The sequence below is a fragment of the Rhinolophus sinicus genome, chromosome 2 (assembly GCF_057876585.1).
Source record: "Rhinolophus sinicus isolate RSI-liver-muscle chromosome 2, RSI-T2T, whole genome shotgun sequence".
Lineage (NCBI taxonomy): Eukaryota > Metazoa > Chordata > Mammalia > Chiroptera > Rhinolophidae > Rhinolophus > Rhinolophus sinicus.
In genome coordinates, this window is record NC_142502.1 from 118,916,763 (window position 1) to 118,934,134 (window position 17,372).

The 17,372-nt window shown below is 40.9% G+C and overlaps 1 protein-coding gene across 3 annotated transcripts in view; it reads left to right on the forward strand.

Moving 5' to 3' along the window:
- The window catches only part of LOC109458230 (sulfotransferase 1C2), a 39,486-nt gene extending 23,300 nt beyond the window's left edge, over positions 1-16,186 (forward strand). For all 3 annotated transcript variants that reach the window (XM_019751683.3, XM_088795962.1, XM_088795961.1), the window contains exons 4-8: positions 5,399-5,496; positions 11,341-11,467; positions 11,986-12,080; positions 12,245-12,425; positions 14,494-16,186. In XM_019751683.3, the coding sequence (XP_019607242.1) occupies positions 5,399-5,496; positions 11,341-11,467; positions 11,986-12,080; positions 12,245-12,425; positions 14,494-14,606 (614 nt within the window). In that variant the 3' untranslated portion in view covers positions 14,607-16,186. The remainder of the gene's footprint in view (positions 1-5,398; positions 5,497-11,340; positions 11,468-11,985; positions 12,081-12,244; positions 12,426-14,493) is intronic.
- The last annotated feature ends 1,186 nt before the right edge of the window (positions 16,187-17,372 follow it).

The following is a 17,372-nucleotide window of genomic DNA, read 5'->3' on the forward strand; positions in this document are numbered from 1 at the left end:
AGTGTAATAACTATGTACAGTGTCAAATGGGTATTAGACTTATCAGGAGGATCATTTTGTAAGTTATATAAATGTCTAATCACTATGTTGCACACCTGAGACCAATATAATATTGTATGTCAAATATAATAGGAAAATTAATTTTTAAAAAGACTTCACTTTTTTTTTTTAGAGCAGTGTTAGGTTTGCAACAAAAGTGAGAGGAAGGTACATGGTGCCTCCTCTTTCTTTCTCTTTTGTTCTCTCCTTTCTCTGTCTTTTCCCTCTCTCTTGTTTCCTTGTTCCCGTGTACTCCCTGCTCCCATGCATGCACAGACACACCCACTATCACTATCCCCCGTCTCCCTGGAGAGGGACATAATGACATAAATCTATCATTGTATCATACAGAGTATGATATGCTGCTCTAAAAATCCTCTCTGCTCTAACTATTCATCTCTTCTCCCTGTCGCCACACTTTGATTTTTTTACTGTCCCCATAATTTAACTTCTTCCAGAATATCATATAGTTGGAATCATACAGTATGTAGCCTTTTCAGACTCGCTTCTTTCACTTAGTGATATGCATGTAAGGTTCCTCCATGTCTTTTCATGGTTTGGTGACTCATTTCTTTTCAGTGCTGAATAATGGTCCATTGTCTGGATAAACCAGTTTATTTATCCACTCACCTACTGAAGGGGATCTTGTTTGCTATCCCCTCTTTCTTTCTCTTCCATTCTCTTTTCTCTCTGTCTTTTCCCTCTCTCTTGTTTTCTTGTTTCCTCCTTTTACTTTTTTCTCTTGTTTGTTCATTCTTTTTTCACTCTCCTTTCTCACCTGTCTCTTTTCTCTCTCCTTTCTTTCATGTCCCCTTCTCTCTCCCTCTCTGTCTCTCTCTGTCTCTCTGTCTCTCTGTCTCTCTCTCTCTCCCCCCCCCATTATTCTTCCCCCTTATTTCTATCACTATTTGTTTCTTCCTTTCCTCTACTTTCTACATATTATCTAAGATTATTGGTCAAAAGTAAATCACCAAGTAAGAAAGAATCTGCCTTAATTTCTCTTTAAACCCTCCCTCTGGTCACTGTTACTATAGAACACACAGAGAAGGTGGAAAACTGAGCAAGTCACACCCCTGCCCATCCTTACTCCACCCCTATAAAAGATCAGTGCAATCAAGGGAGTGCCTGAAAATTGGCAAAAAAAAATGCATTTGGATCCAACTACTTCTGTTCAGTAGAAGAGCCTTTTTCAGATAGTATTCAACTTAAAATTTTTTCTCTTAACACCTAAAAAAACAAAGCTAAAAAAGAAAACAGAAGGCAAAAGAGGCCATTCCTAGAAGCTGCTGGAAATATTTTGCAGAACAGGATAGGAGGAAAGCCTACTCCCCTAAGTTTCAGCATTGTGTAGGTCAATGTAATGGAAAATTGGAAACACAAATAACTAGAAGTATAAAAGTGTAGTCCATACAACTCTAGTGTTAAAGTCTAAACTTGGAGTAATTGTTGACAGAAGACTGATAGATTTCTACAAATACTTTGAGATAGAAAAGTTCCTGATCTGATGCTCAGAAGACACCTGTAGCCGGTACTATTGTGTTAGAGTATCCTTGAGGCATTTTGTTTACCCTTATGGTCCTACCGGCCCAGCCTCTCTGGCTCCTCTGACCCCCATTGCTATCTGTCTAGTTAACCACTAGCTTTGCAATCCAGTGCCTGTACTGGCCCCTGCTCTGAACTGTCTGTGGGGCTCTGATCCCACACACAGGCTGCTGTCTGCTTGCTTTACTGTGATCACACTCATTCCCTGTTTGTTTGTGTCTGGTCTTCACAAGGACAACTAGGGTTTAAATCTTGATGCCACCTCTCACTCTGTGATCTTTAGCAAGTTACCCTGTCTGTGTTATAGTTTCCTCAGCTGCAAAATGTCCATGGAATTTGTGCCTACCTCAAAGAGTTGTTGTGGGGATTAAATGAGTTAATACATGTAAAAAGCTTAAAACAGTGCCTGGCGCAGAGTAGATACTATTTAAATATTAGGTTATTATTGGCCACCTCTTCAGGCTAAGTCCCTTACCCCATAACCCCACGTGCTCCCTGGTCCACTCAAGCATAACTTTTGAACTTGTTTCACATTCTGTCCCTGCACCATTGTCTTACCGCTGACAATTTGAGAGATTAAAGAGAGAGAGGAAAAGAAAAAAAGCCTAAAATGATTTTCAATGAGGTGTTCTTGGCAGGGTGTCTAATCAGTAAGTCAGTATTAAAAATAGGATAGAGCTTCTCTCAAGTGAATGCCAGCAGCTGTACAATTTTTAAAAAGGATGAAAACCAATAGCCCAGCATGACATATCATAGAAACCAAGATGGTTCTTTTTGAAACAAGGCACCCTGTGTCTAAAGAGGTAACAAACAGGCTTTATGGTCTTTCCAGCCATAAGCAGATGGATGATGGGTGCAGACTAGGCTGTGTGGTGGTTTTATTTCAGAAAAGATAATCCCTCAGAGGTAAGGAGTACCACTGAAGAGAGTAGGTGATTCCTGAAATAGACTGATGGGTGTGGGTCAAGTGTACCAACTACCTCGGAGGGTTCTGGAGTAGATGGATAGTGCTGAATGCTGTGCGAGCTTGTGCCCTGCAGTTTCTCTCCCTCCCAGGCCCCCTTCACCCTCTCACCAACTCTCACCTACAGAGCAGTTTGACATTAAAGGCATTGATTGCACCTGTGACCTAATGAGAACAGGGCTGGAAAGACTTTGAAAAGACGTGTGTGTGCGTGTGTGGTTGTGTGTGTGTGTGATTGTGTGTGTGAACTGCATATAGGTGAAATCTAGGAATGACCCCTTCAGTTCAGCAAACATTTATACTATAAGTCCTGTGCTGCACAGAAGACTTCATACCTCCACTTGCCTTTAATAAATTTATGATCCAATGAAAGAGACAAATGCACACTATACAATGACAAGCAGTGAGTATGTTGGGTAGAAGTTAGCATAGGATGCTACGAGCAGGGTGAGAGGAATGTGACAAAAGACCAATTCCTAGAAAGAGCGACAACTAAAATGGTAAGCTATTGTTATTGTTATCTGTCTATCTCTCCTCCAGACCTCAAGCTCCTTGTGCAGATGGTAAAAGCCAAAAATGATTCCATCCGCCCCCTTTTCCCTCAGCGTGGGCTTGAGAAGGGAGTCTGTAGCCTGAGGTGTGTTCATGGACCCAGAGGCTAAGCAATTGTGGCCGTGTGCCGGGGGAAGGACACAACTGGAGCAGCTTTTCTGGAGCATTTCTGGAGAGAGAGAGAGACAGAGAGACAGAGAGACAGAGAGACAGAGAGACAGAGAGAGAGAAGGAAGAGATGCATAACTTAAATTTGTAAAAGGAAACACCGGTGAAATGCTTTATATAAAGCCCCAAGCCCACAGAGTTTCTCTCTGCTACAGGGATTCTCTGGCAGAAAGTTTGAAGTGGGAGTTGGGCCAAACCTGCCAGGAGGGCTCATGTAGGAGGAGGAAAGCCCAAGTGTGTAGGGTCCTGGGGAAGCAAACATGCTCAGGGCAGTGTCATCACAGGCTTTCTTCTTTCTCTCCTTCTTCTTTCTTCCTCTTACCTCTCTATCTTGTGACTCCCTCTTCATTTTGGCTGCTCTGGAGCCACTTTAAAAGTAGAAGTAACCCAAATGTTCATGAATGGATGAACAGACAAGTAAAATGTGGTATATGCACACAATGAAATATCATTGTTTTTAAAAGGAAGGAAATTCTGACACACGCTACAATGTGAATGAACCTTGAGGACATATTGTAACGTAAATAAGCCAGTCACAAAAAAGACAAACACTGTTTGATTCCACTTAAATGAAGTATCTAGAGTAGACAGAGTCATAGAGACAGAAGGAGAACTGGTTGTCAGGTCTGCAGAGAGGGAAAAGGTAGGAGCTAGTGTTTAACAGGTAGAGTGTCATCTGCAGGATGAAAAGAGTTCTGGAGATTGGTTGTAAAACTATCGGAAAGTACTTAACACTACTGAACGGTATGCTTGAAAAGGTTAAGATGGCAAATTTTGTTATGTGTATTTTACCATAATTTTAAAAAATTATTGGGGTTTCCCAATATATTAAAAAAATGAAATCAATAAAAAGCAGAATGAAGCATATCTCTGCCCTACCACCTCTGACCCCCACCTTCCCACCCAACACGCACACATACACACACGCACACACACACACACATACACACACGCATGCACGCGCATGCAGCTTGAAAATTAGATATTGCCCAAGACTTCCAAGCAGAAGAGTCACATGATGTGAGCTGCTCAAAAGCAGCAGCAATTTGAAGCCACCAGGGGCTGTTACATTTCAAGGTGTTGGTAACAAGAGCTTCAGCCCCAGACACAGTCCCTCCCAAAGAGGGCTTTGTCCTCTCCTCTCTGCTGGGATCCGGCAGTCTACCTCTTCCTCAGGCCCGAAGTGTAGCCATGCCATAATGCTCAGATAGACCACAAGGAACATTTACAACAGGGAGAGTGCAGTTAACACTCGAAGTAATATTCCATTAGATCCAGCTTTTTAAAAGTCAAACTTGGCACCTGTCCTCCCAGGGTGATTGGCAGGGGCAGGGCTAGGCATTTTCCTCACAGGCTCCTTTCTATCTGCCCCCATCTTTGGAAAACCAGGCACTGACTAGAAAGGGTCCGGCTCCTCAGTCTGCTGGGCTTGGTTCTCAGAGGCCCACAGAGAGAGAAGGGTGGTGTGGAAGGTGGCTTCAGAGCATGACTTGTTGATGCATATTTAAAATAAGATGTTACTTTATTGTCAAGCGTTTTTCCAGTTTTTAGAAATGCTCTCCTCTGTTCCCTCTGATTCCTTCACTAGAATGGAAGCTTATTAGAGAGAAGGGTCATGTCTTCCTTATCTTTGTTGCCTTTTTCCTTAACTTCAATTTAACATAATGATGGCACAGAGCAAGTGCCCAGTAAGTGTTTTAAAGGAGAGAGTAAAAATTACAACTCATATGTTATCAAGTGTATATGGCTTTAGAGTTTGAAACAAGTGACTGGCACACAGGCCAGGCACTTGGGCACTGGCTGCAGACACACAGGGGTAAGCACCGGCTAGGAGGTGAGAGAGGCCTGTGCTCTGGTCCCAGATGGCTCAACAAGACGTCACTTGTCCATCCTCAACTTCCGTCTCTTCAGCCTTAAAGTGACAGAATAAATTAATTCTAAGCTCCCTTCCTGCTCTCAGGCTGTATTATTCTACAGAAGTGAAGGTAATATCAATAATCCCATTAAGAAATCCCAAAAGAAAGCCAAGAGACAAGCAGAAAGATAGGCAGGGACCTCTGGACAGAGCCTGAAATATAAGTTCCACATGAGATGCTTGTACTACACAGACATTTCCTCTTGACTGTTTTAAAGGTGTGGAAAAAGCCAATGCAATGCCCTCTCCACGGACAATGAGGACTCACCTTCCTATTCAGCTGTTGCCTCCATCTTTCTGGGAAAACAACTGCAAGGTAAAATAGCAAACCCCACCCCCAGGACACACGGGCAGGTAAGTCTCCCGAGAGCAAATCCTCCAGACTTCAATTCAAGACACATATCATCAATTCTACCTCTCCATTCTCTCTGAAGTGTTGAGAGTTTATCAGCAATAAGATAAAATGTGAAGTTCTACACTCAGCAGGACACTCACCTGAACAGTTTCAAACAAGACATGAAAGCATAAGCCAGACTGAATTTTTGGAGAGAACTAGAGACATTGGGGAGATGGTGAGTGTCTACTGCTATTTCAGTAAGTCTGGCTGTGAAAGGATGGGGAGCAGGTGGTTACCCAAGGTTGTAAGCAATGTGAAGACTCATAATAGAGCAGAGAAGAAAGAGTGAGGGGGGAAAAAGCCCTGAAGTCTATTTTTTATTAAGTTTATTGAGGTGACATTGGTTAATAAAATTATATAGGTTTCAAGTGTACAATTCTATAATACATCATCTATAGCTCACATTGTGTGCTCACCACCCACTTAGTTCTCCTCCCATCACCATATGTTAGACCCCCTTTACCCTTTTCTGCCTCCTGTCCCCCTTCCCTCTGGTAACCACTAAACTGTTGTCTGTATCTGTGAGTTTTTGCCTGATGACTATTTAAAAGGGTAGGTAGATGGAGCAGTGTTCATGGGGGGAGAAGGGGCACTTGGCTTCAGCCTCTAGTAGACTCTGGGCTTCTAGTTTTATTTACTCTGGGACTTCATTTATTCTGCACCCCTGTGCCTAATCTGTTCCTGGTACATAGAGGACATTGAAAACATGTTTGTTAAATGAACAATGAATGAGTAGCCGTGGAGTGAGTGGAGTTAAGGGTAACTAAGCTATGAGCAGCCCTGGTAAGAAAGTGGGGCACTGTTTTCTCAGAGGTTGGAATGAAGGGGGGAAAAGATGTATTTCTAGGGTACAGAGGACTCACATCAAATGACATAAGTCCTTTCAGTAAAGTTCGATAAGGGAACAAGAACTTCCATTTCCAGGATTATGGCAGACTAAATATCTTGAAACCCTTTTGTATAACACACATGGGAAAGCTGTATAACATATAACAAGTTTTCTTTTAAGTGCATAAGTGAGTTCAAGATAAAGTAAGGGAAAATCCTAAATTCTAAAACTGAAGAGGGAGCCAAAATTCAGAGAGAGGTAAATTGAGACTATATGAGGTCTGCCAATTAAATTTGCGAACTCATCCTAGAAAAAGTGCTACATACCTTATTCCTGAATATCACTATGGTTACCTTCAAAGTACTCCCCTGGGGAAGCTATGCACCTTCGCCAGAACCTAGTTCACCCTTTCAAAGCAATTTTGGAACTCTTTTTCTGGAATGGCCATCAGAGCTGTTATTGTATTACCCTTGATGTCTTGAGTGTCATCAAAATGTCTTCCTTTCAATATTTCCTTTATCTTTGGATAAAGAAAGAAGTCATTGGGGGCCAGATCAGGTGAGTAGGGAGGGTGTTCCAATACAGTTATTTGTTTACTGGCTAAAAACTCCGTCACAGACAGTGCCGTGTGAGCTGGTGCATTGTCGTGATGCAAGAGCCATGAATTACTGGCAAAAAGTTCAGGTCATCTAACTTTTTCATGCAGCCTTTTCAGCACTTCTAAATAATAAACTTCGTTAACTGTTTGCCCAGTTGGTACAAATTCATAATGAGTAATCCCTCTGATATCAAAAAAAGGTTAGCAACATCACTGCAACAAAGTTTGCGAACTTAATTGTCAGACCTCATAGTTGTCCCCGGGGTATTTGCTGACCTGGATAATCCAGCATCACGAGCTGTAATGGCTGCACAGGGACAGGGTCAAAGCCGAGAACAGAAGGAACCAGAAGAGTGAGGAACTGAAGCTGGGACTGCTGAAGGACTTCATCCTCAATGGATGGGTGGGGGAAGCTTCTCTGTCTTGACCTGGGCTCTTAGGTCCCCTGACAATGTGTAGCCAGAGGCTTCCTCTCTCACGCGTTTAACATTCACACTTGCACTTCTTGCATCATCCAAGAAGCTGCAAGCTGAGAAATTCACATAATATGGTTCCCATTGCCAGTGTCCCCAGAGTGCCTGGAAGAAACAAACACAGATCCTCTCTGCAGCTTCAACTTGGGCCCCACAGTGCTCCGCCTTGAGTTTGCCATCTCACATTAAAAATACACAAAGGAACAAGTCACCATGAGAGTCCACAGAAAGAATGAACAGCGAGTCAGACCTCAAGAATTTCTGGTAATATTCCAAAAACAACCATTGAACAGAAATTCAAAATGGTCATTGTGTGTGTGAGTGTGTGTATGTGAGAGAAAGAGAGACAGACAGAGTGAGACAGAGAGAGAGAGGAAGAGAAAAGAGGAAACATGAGTGAATGTCAACGTTCATCTAACAGAATGTAGATGCTTTTGGCCTGTTGCTCAACAGAAAACTAGAAAAATCACCCTGTAGCACTGAAATCCAAGGTGACTATATCCCCTGTTAGGTGGTTAAAGTCATTCAGTGTAGCTTTTTGCTTAATTAGTTTAGAGAATCAAATTTGATCTTTAATCAAGCACTATTTTAAATAGTGATTTGTTTTCATTTGCCAGTATCATTTCTCTTTGGGGGTGGTGTGTATGTGTATGTGCGGGCATGTTTTCACACTGACCCAGGGATGCTTCTTTTCCTAACAGACAATGAACTCAGCTTTCCGGCCCAATTTTTAATCTTTTGTCTGTTTAAAATTCATTTTGTTCAGCCTGTTGTGCTTGGGAATAATCCACATAGGCTATCTGGATTTGGGAGTAAAATTTACACTGAAACCTTGCATGATGCAGGGTGAATTACTCCTCTATTCATTGATAGAGAGCATAAGCCTTGACTACATCTCCATCTGTACAGATTGCCCAAATTCACCCACAGCCAGCGGAAGCCTGGAATATGGCTGATGAGACTCAGGTATCATCTAGAACCTCACTACAAGAGCAAAAGTCCCTAAGAACTCCCTTGGGATTCCCAAGCAGAGTCAGGAAACATCTCCATGCCCCTCTGCTTCAACATCAAACTATTGTTTATAGTAACCCTCAATGTACAGGTGCACACACGCATACATACACACACACACACACAGACACACACACACACACACACACACACACACTACAAAGTTACTGTCTTGCAGCTGAAATGTTTTTGGAACATTGCTACATAAAATGTTTTCCTTTTGGTGCACCCCAGCCATGAAGTACCTCTTTTACACATGCTGATGTTGAGAACACTTGCAGAAAAATCACTAGACTACCAAAAGAAATCTTGTTTCCATCATGGATTTCTACTTTCTTCCCTGGACTTTTGACCTATCTCAATGTCATGAATAGCTGGTCCATGTTTAATTTAGGTCCTTTGCGTTCCTCTTATACTCTGGTGTTATTATTACAGTATGAGCACACTGCAGCATGTAGTTAAAAGGAGCAAAAAGGGCCTGGCTACCTCCTGGCTAACTGCTATTTGGGCATTATGTGATTCTTAAAATAGGTCTTTCTGAGTAAAAAAAAATAATTCACCAGTAGAAATGTGTTCACTTGGGAAAAAAAAAAAAAGAGAGAGAATTTCTGATAATAAAATCATCAGATATAAAAATTAAAGAAGAATGTTTAAGTTATATAAAGAAAGAAAAGATTGAATTAAAAGTAAAAGACTGGAATAAGATACTATTTTTAAAAGAATTATTTATTAAATAAATAAATAAACAGGATTTCTGTAACTAAAAAGATATATGATCATTTAACTGAAAAACTGAAGAACAGGTTAAAGTGCAGAATATATATAGCTGAAAAGAGAATTTATGAACTTGGGAAGGGGGATGGGATAAAAGTTTGCAGACAAGGAAAGAGGAGAGAACCTTGTGACTAGTGGTGAGAAATATGAGAAGGAATGAAGAAGAGATTAATAAAATGATTATCAAGCAGCAATGGCGTGAAAGCCAACCAGAGGATAAAAAGATTAAGAATTCCAGTGGACATTTTAAAGTCCCTACACCAGGAAGCACCAGGGTAGGTCAGGAAGCAGAGGGAATGAGGGTGAAATGTTAGCAAGAACATTTACTGTGGTTTCCAAGGAAGGATGAGTGAGGCAGGTAAGTAGGTTTAGGATTGGCTAGTTTAAATAATTTCAGTGGGCTCTGGGGCATAGGGCTGTCCCTAATTATCTGAGCCTGTCCCTGGGGTGATTACAGCAGGTGAATAGTGGCTCAGAGTGTGAGAGCCCAATAAGGAAGGTGATTGAGGTGTGGGTTCTGTGTTGGGTGGTTTGCATTTGAAAACTGAGCTTGATGGTGAGTTGTTACCCTCTCTAAGAACTGGCTAACCCTCCAGGGTCCATAAAGCCCTAAGATGTCAAATCATCAGAATACAGAACATAAAACACATGGTTAATACAGCACTATTGACAGTTTGGGCCAGATAATTCATTCTTGGGGGTGGGGGTAGGCTGTTCTGTGCATTGTAGAATGTTCAGCAGCTTCCCTGTCCTCCAATGGTGGTGCCAGTCACACCACCACCCCCAGTTGTAACAATCAAAAATGTCTCCAGACATTGCCAAAAGTCCCCTAGTGGGTAAAATCATTCCCAATTGAGAACTACCATTTTAGGGTAAAATAAAATCAGCACAGCTTCAAATGGCTAGTCATGGATCTGAGACAGCTAGTTAGTGAGACCAATTTTTTTTTTTTTTTTTTTTTAGAATTATATTTGTGTTCTTCATTTATTCTTTAAGTACAGTAGAATATACTAGTTTTTACATATTGACAAAATGTTTGGGTGTGTATGCAAAGGTTATACATAATTATAACATGAATTTGTATGTTTTTCATGAGGATTATAGTTGCTTTTCATGTATTATTTAAGGGCCCTCATAGGTTGATTCATATGGTACATTTTACATCTCAACTTCTGAATTTACTCTAATGTTAAATATAAGGTCAATATGAGACTTCTGTCCATAATTACTACTAAAGTAGTACTTAGCAAGGATAAATTAAGCAGGTGAGAATCTGTCATTTAGTGATGTTGGACCATATTTTTTTTTTTTAATTAAATTTATTGGGGTGACAATTGTTAGTAAAATTACATAGATTTCAGGTGTACAATTCCGTATTACATCATCTATAAATCCCATTGTGTGTTTACCACCCAGAGTCAGTTCTCCTTCCATCACCATATATTCTATCCCCCTTACCCTCATGTCCCACCCCCCACCCCACTTTGAGACTGATGCTGTTAGAATGTGAGTTGAGCACCTAGAAATCGCAATGAGATAGAAGGTCACACTTGGTTAAAGTGAACGGCTGGGAGGATAGAAGGATACAAAGCTGTGGTCAAAGTGAAACCTAAAAGGATGTTTTGTAGGGGGACAACTGAAGTGATTAGAGGTGGAAATAACAGAGTTGAAGAGACCAGAAAAAGTAATAGCTATTTTCTTGCTGCATGGCCGAAACTCTTAACCATGAAGCTGTTCTGCTTCTCCAGAAAACCAAGGTGAAGGTATTAGGAGGATCGTCAGTGTGTATGTATCATATTAGTCTGATGGTGGGTCATAGTTTTTAGACAAAGATTGTACTCTGATCCCAAGAGGAAAATCAGGAGCCAGCCGGCTTCGTAGGACCGAGTTAGGACTAGAGAGCAAAACTAGCAGAAAGGCAGGGACAGCGAGAGGATAGGAAGGTCACAAGGCCAAGTTGAATTGCCACAACAGGAGAGCTGAGCAGGGTGTGCACAGCTACCCTCAGGATGGGTCAACCTGTGAAAAGCCACTTGTTATGCAATCATCTCTCAGCCACCTCTCTTCTTACCTCAAAGTTCCTATACGTCGCTCGAAATGCCAAAGACTGCATGGTTTCCTACTACCATTTCCAAAGGATGAATCAAATGCTTCCTGACCCTGGTACCTGGGAAGAGTATTTTGAAAGTTTCATCAGTGGGAAAGGTAAAGGGAACCCCTTCACATCCTTGCATCCCCACGCCTGCTAGGCTCAATCACACATAACATTTTGATTCCCTAGAATGTCGTGTGCCTCCTTCATTAGGTGTGTCCTACCACTGACTGGGGCTGGCTGCAGCAGGCTATCTGTTCTCACAGTGAACACCCATAGGCCAAGCAAATACTTGTATCACCCACTTGATTCAAAAGCCTTTATTCTGGGTCACCTTACCTGTAGAGTCACCCTTATTCCAAAAGGTGTCCCTGTCCCATTATGAGGGCATAAGTGATTACACATATTAAATATGATGCCATGTTATGTAGTGTGTTGGGATAAATTACCCCAAGTGTGTCCCATTGTACATCACCCTCCAAATCAAACAGATCACGACTCTTAGACTATATTTGCTCCATCATTTGCTTTTCTCTGTCTCCAACACACATCAGGTAAACAGAATTCTTAACCATTGGAAGGTTTTATATGATCCCTATATGGGCTGCTCTGTTTCCTGTGTCTGTTACAGTCGGTTGGGGTTCCTGGTATGACCATGTGAAAGGATGGTGGGAAATGAAAGACAGATACCAGATCCTCTTCCTTTTCTATGAGGACATAAAGAAGGTGAGTAGAGGCCCTTCAGATGAACCGCTTCTGACCCAGATGCAGAAAGATCTAAAGTTGTTGCAGGGCTGGACTTCTGGGAGGTATATCCTGAAGTATAGGTGTGTCTTTCTGATACCCTCGATACCGTCTTTCATTCCAATGCAATGTGACCCTCACCACAGGACCCAAAGCATGAAATTCAGAAGGTGATGAAGTTCATGGGAAAGAACTTGGATGAAACAGTGCTAGATAAAATCGTCCAGGAGACATCATTTGAGAAAATGAAAGAAAATCCCATGACAAATCGCTCTACAGTTCCCAAATCTATCCTGGACCAGTCCATTTCCCCCTTCATGAGAAAAGGTTTGTGGGGCTGAAATACTACATAAATATATGTATTAGTCAAATATTCAGTTTGTCTAGTAACATACTACCTGCCTCTTAGCAAGATGTTGGGTTTTACTAATATCAAGGCAATACTTTTATACTTTTCGTAATATCTGCTGCTATAATAATAATGTTGGGGGTTTGATCTTGATACACAAGATTTGGTGGCAAGGAACAGAGTCCCTCAAGCTGGCCTCAAAATGAGGGGCTTGTTATCATCATATGCAATTTCAAAGACAGTTAAGAGCAGGAGCTACTATGGGTCCAGGCCACATGGGGATTCCTGGACCTCAGGGTCTGGGACCCCAGCAGCAGCAGATTCTGGCTCTTTATTGTACCACCATTTATAGGACTCATTGCTGTCCACGTCTGCTGTGAGTGCCTTTCTCTGCTGACCAGCTTCCTCTCTCTCTCCCTATTATACACTTTTCCCACATTATCGCTTCTGCTGACTCAGTTTCAGCTCATAACTTGGTCTTGATCATGACCCAAACCTGCTCTTCATCATGATTTTCAACCACACCTACTGCTGAGAACTGCCTCATCCTCCTAACATTTCTGAGTTCCAATTCACAAAGAGGAATTCTAATTGGTCCAGATAACATTTTCTAAAGAAAATAAAAACTTTTATTGCTTTTTAATTTAAAAAGTAATACATGTCATTGTAAAAAAAAATTAGGTCAATATAGAATTATATTTAAAAAGTTCCCTTTAGCAAAACCCTGCTCCCCAGAAGTAACTATCAATGGTGTGGATGTTCCCTCCCTCTCTGTTTTATGAACACAGACTTTTCATTTTCACAGCAGTGGAACCATGGGGTACATACTGCTTTGAACTTCTTTTCTTCTTCTTTTAAACATGTGATTGAATTTATTTTTTTGCATTTTCCAATCTACACCATCCCATGCTACTGAAACAAACCGAACCATTCCATTTATTTCCACTTCAATGGTGATAATTTGGGAAGTACCCCTTGTCCAGAGCCATCCAGACTCATCTTGCTGTACATCCTCATTCCCTCAGGCTCATACATACACAAAGATCTACACCATGCTGAGTTTGTTCCTTGAAACATAAAATGCGGTCGGAAACACCTTCATTTACCAGAGTATCAGACATTCCTCCAGCACAAAGCATGCATGTAGGTCCCTGTAGCTCATTGTTTTTAGTGATCTTATGTTGTACCAAAGCATGGATACATCATACTTCACTCAACTATTTCCCTAATGGTAGACACTACGGATATTTTCAATTGTTTGTCTTTATGAATAATGCTGCAGTAAACATCTTTGTGCATATGTTCTTATGTCCTGATACTTTTATTTCTATTGCATAATTTTCCAGAAGAGGCATTGGCGGGACAAATGGTATTTTCCATTTTTGAAATCATTTTAATATTTACTGCTTGGTGAAAAAGAATGTATCTCATTCATATTTTTCCCAAAAGTCTTTTTTATTGAGATGTAATTTACATACAGAATGTACAACTCTTAAGAGTACAGTTCAACAAGTTTTGATAAACATAGTATATACCTACATATACCCAGGATCCCAATCAAGATGCTGAACATTTCATCACCCCAGAAGGTTGCCCCTCGTGCCCCTGAAAAGTCAATCTCTACCCCTAGAGACAACCAGTGTCTTAATTTCTATCATTATAGGTTGATTTTGCCTTTATATAAATGAAATCATACAGTAGGTACTTTCTTGTGTGTGGTGTTTTTTGTTCAATGTAAAGTTTTGAGATTCCTCTGTGTGGCTGTATGTCAGTAGTTCCTTTCCATGTCTGTGTAGTAGTCCATCATGTGAACATATCATAGGTGGGACCAGGTCACCAGCTCTTTGGGGTCAACTGTCCACCCAGCTTAGGAGCCCACCCCCTGTACAGAGCACCCCAGGGCCGCTTCTCAGAGCAGAGAGCTGCAGATGAATGGGTATCCATTGTAGGGAAAGTGGGGTAAGGCAGGCCACTCCACTTCTTTACTCAGGCCACCGAAACTTTCAATCAGAGAGTGACACTCCCATCTGGGCTTTCCTCTTCTAGGAACTGTGGGGGATTGGAAAAATCATTTCACTGTGGCTCAGAATGAGAGATTTGATCAAATCTACAGGAAAAAGATGGAAGGAACCTCAATAAACTTCTGCATGGAACTCTAAGGCATAAATAAGAAGGTGGATGACAAGAACGCAGTTGTTACCTTTCACTCCCTCAGCCCTGGCCAAAAGAGTCTCTGAAATCACATTGTACATGTACACGACTGTGGTACCAACCATCTCTCTGATTGTTACAGTATGTACCAACCTCACTTTTAAACAGGAGTATGTCTAATGCTTATTTTCTCAACCATTTTTCCAAAGTAAGAAATAAGATGTTTTAATAAAATAAGTAAAATACAAGACTTGAATACTGTGAGGATTTTTTAAAACCTCCATTATTCTAGAAAATCTGTCCGAGTTTTCTAGTCTGTAATATAATACCTTGAGTATAAGTATGCAAATATTAACTTACATCTATATTATTAATATGAAATTTCTGACAAATGCCACGGCCATTCAAGGAACCCCAGTTGTGCTGGATCCTGGGGTTCCTGATTACTATGGGAATGGAAACTTCGAGGGCAGTCCTGGTACAGTCAGCCCCGAGGAAACATGCTCTGAGAGACTTCGCTGGTGGTGAGGAATAAAAGGGAAGGGCACAGAAGGAAGATGCCAGGAGACCAAAACCTCTTAAAAGAGCCATGATGCTAGGTCATATAGGAAACTGAACTCTCAAAGGTGGCCTTTTGGAAGCCCACACTGTGTCCTGGTAAAGGCAGAAAATGGAAGACAGGGGAGCAGCATCAACAAAGCTAACCCAGCGCTGACTGTTGGGCTGGGGTTTAGTCTCAACATCAATGCCGTGTCCTCTGGGGACTTCTCAAAACCAAGCCAGGAGCCCTTTTCAGTGGTTTCCCATATTTACCCCAGTTGTAGCCATGCTGCTCTATATTTACTTGTCTATACATTCCACTCAGTTGTAAATTCTTTTGCATTTGGTTTCATGTTTTATTCAACATTTTGTTCCCAGTACCACCTGCAGTGCCTGGCACATAACATGTGTCCATTAAGTACTTGTGGAATGAGCCAGTGAATGCATGGATGAAGGACTACAGGAAGGCAGGCATGTGTCAGATCACAAATTCTCAACTTTTAGTCCCGACTAGTGGGATCCAAGCTGAGGGCTGTAGGAGCAGTTCACCTGGTGAACAGGCAACAAGAGGGTGCATCAAACCAACTAAAATTCTGGCTGCTTTTTTTTTTTTTTTTTAATGAAGACTGACTGGCTGATTAATTTGATAATACACTGGTTTTGCCATTTTTTCTTTTTTTTTTATTGGGGAAAGGGAACAGGACTTTATTGGGGAACAGTGTGTACTTCCAGGCCTTTTTTCCAAGTCAAGTTGTTGTCCTTTCAGTCTTAGTTGTGGAGGGCGCAGCTCAGCTCCAGGTCCAGTTGCCATTGCTAGTTGCAGGGGGCACAGCCCACCATCCCTTGCTGGAGTTGAACCGGCAACCTTGTGGTTGAGAGCCCATTGGCCCATGTGGGAATCAAACCGGCAGCCTTCGGAGTTAGGAGCATGGAGCTCTAACCGCCTGAGCCACCGGGCCAGCCCCTGACTGCTTTTTATTATCACCCTCCTCAGGCAATTCTAAACAATGTTAATGATAACATAATCCTCCCAGGAAAAAAAAAGAAACTTGTGTTGGCCTAAATTCTAAACAATTGCTTGGTTACTACTGAGTTTTAATCATATATATGTAAGCTTCAAATTAGCACCTTTATATTATGTAAAAAAATTTTAAAAAGCCTATATCCCCCGTAGATTGTAATTTTATATTGTAAAGATTTTGCGGTTTTGTTCCATGTCTTATTCATCTTTGTATGGAAATTAATTCAGAGAACCCCCAGGCATAGAGCCAGCCTCTGTAACTGACACACACAGATGCAGCTACCCCTGCTGCTTTTCAGGGTAAGTTCCTAACAGTTCAGAAGTCTTCAAGCTCACTTCAGGTACAACGTGTGTCCCTGTAGGATATGAATATTCCTGTGTTTAAACAGTAGTAGATTCAGCATAAACAATGATACCATGATGATTGTAATAGCAATGAAACAGAACTTGAGTTTCTTCAATTCTGCCATTCTATATGACTCCTTAGAGTTTTTGTTTGTATTCGGAACTTAAAATACTGAAATTTAAGAAGTCTGAACTACGGGGCATAAAATGTTTGTTTGGTAAGTATAAGGTTTTGTTCATACAGGAAATAGTTTACTGATCTTGAATAATATTTTAAACTTAAAATTTATTCTCTTCTGTAATTGTTAATTACTTGTTTTAAAACTCAAGAATGAATCAAGAAAATGAAACATTACATCAGTGGCATGAATTAGTAATTGTCTGGATTTTATTTTTTATAAACATTTTAGTTTTATTAAAATTGACTCATTCTGATCATTTTTTACTGGAGTGAGTCCATACTGAAAGGTGAATCTCTGACTATATTTTTTTACTAACTATCATTATTATGTGTTTCTATTCATGATAAATACAGAAAATAATTTTGTTGTATATGGGGGGGAAGTAATAAAAAATGGTTGTTTCCAAGATTCAGATATAATTTCAACTCCAAACTACATAATGGTGTGTTTGTTTCTTTAAACTCAGTTTCCTTTTCCCTCTCTAGTTAGGAACTAAGCATACTGACTTTGAGTTTTAGTATATCAAAGGGTTTTAGAGTTTAATGCTGTGAGATTTCATGGGACTGTGGGTTTTTAAATCATCTGCAAATTACCTTTATGTTCAGGTTTCCAAAACCTTGGTGGAAACTACATGCCAACTGGAACACATTATAATCAAGGTCAAGGGTGAAAAGCTGCCTTGCTGG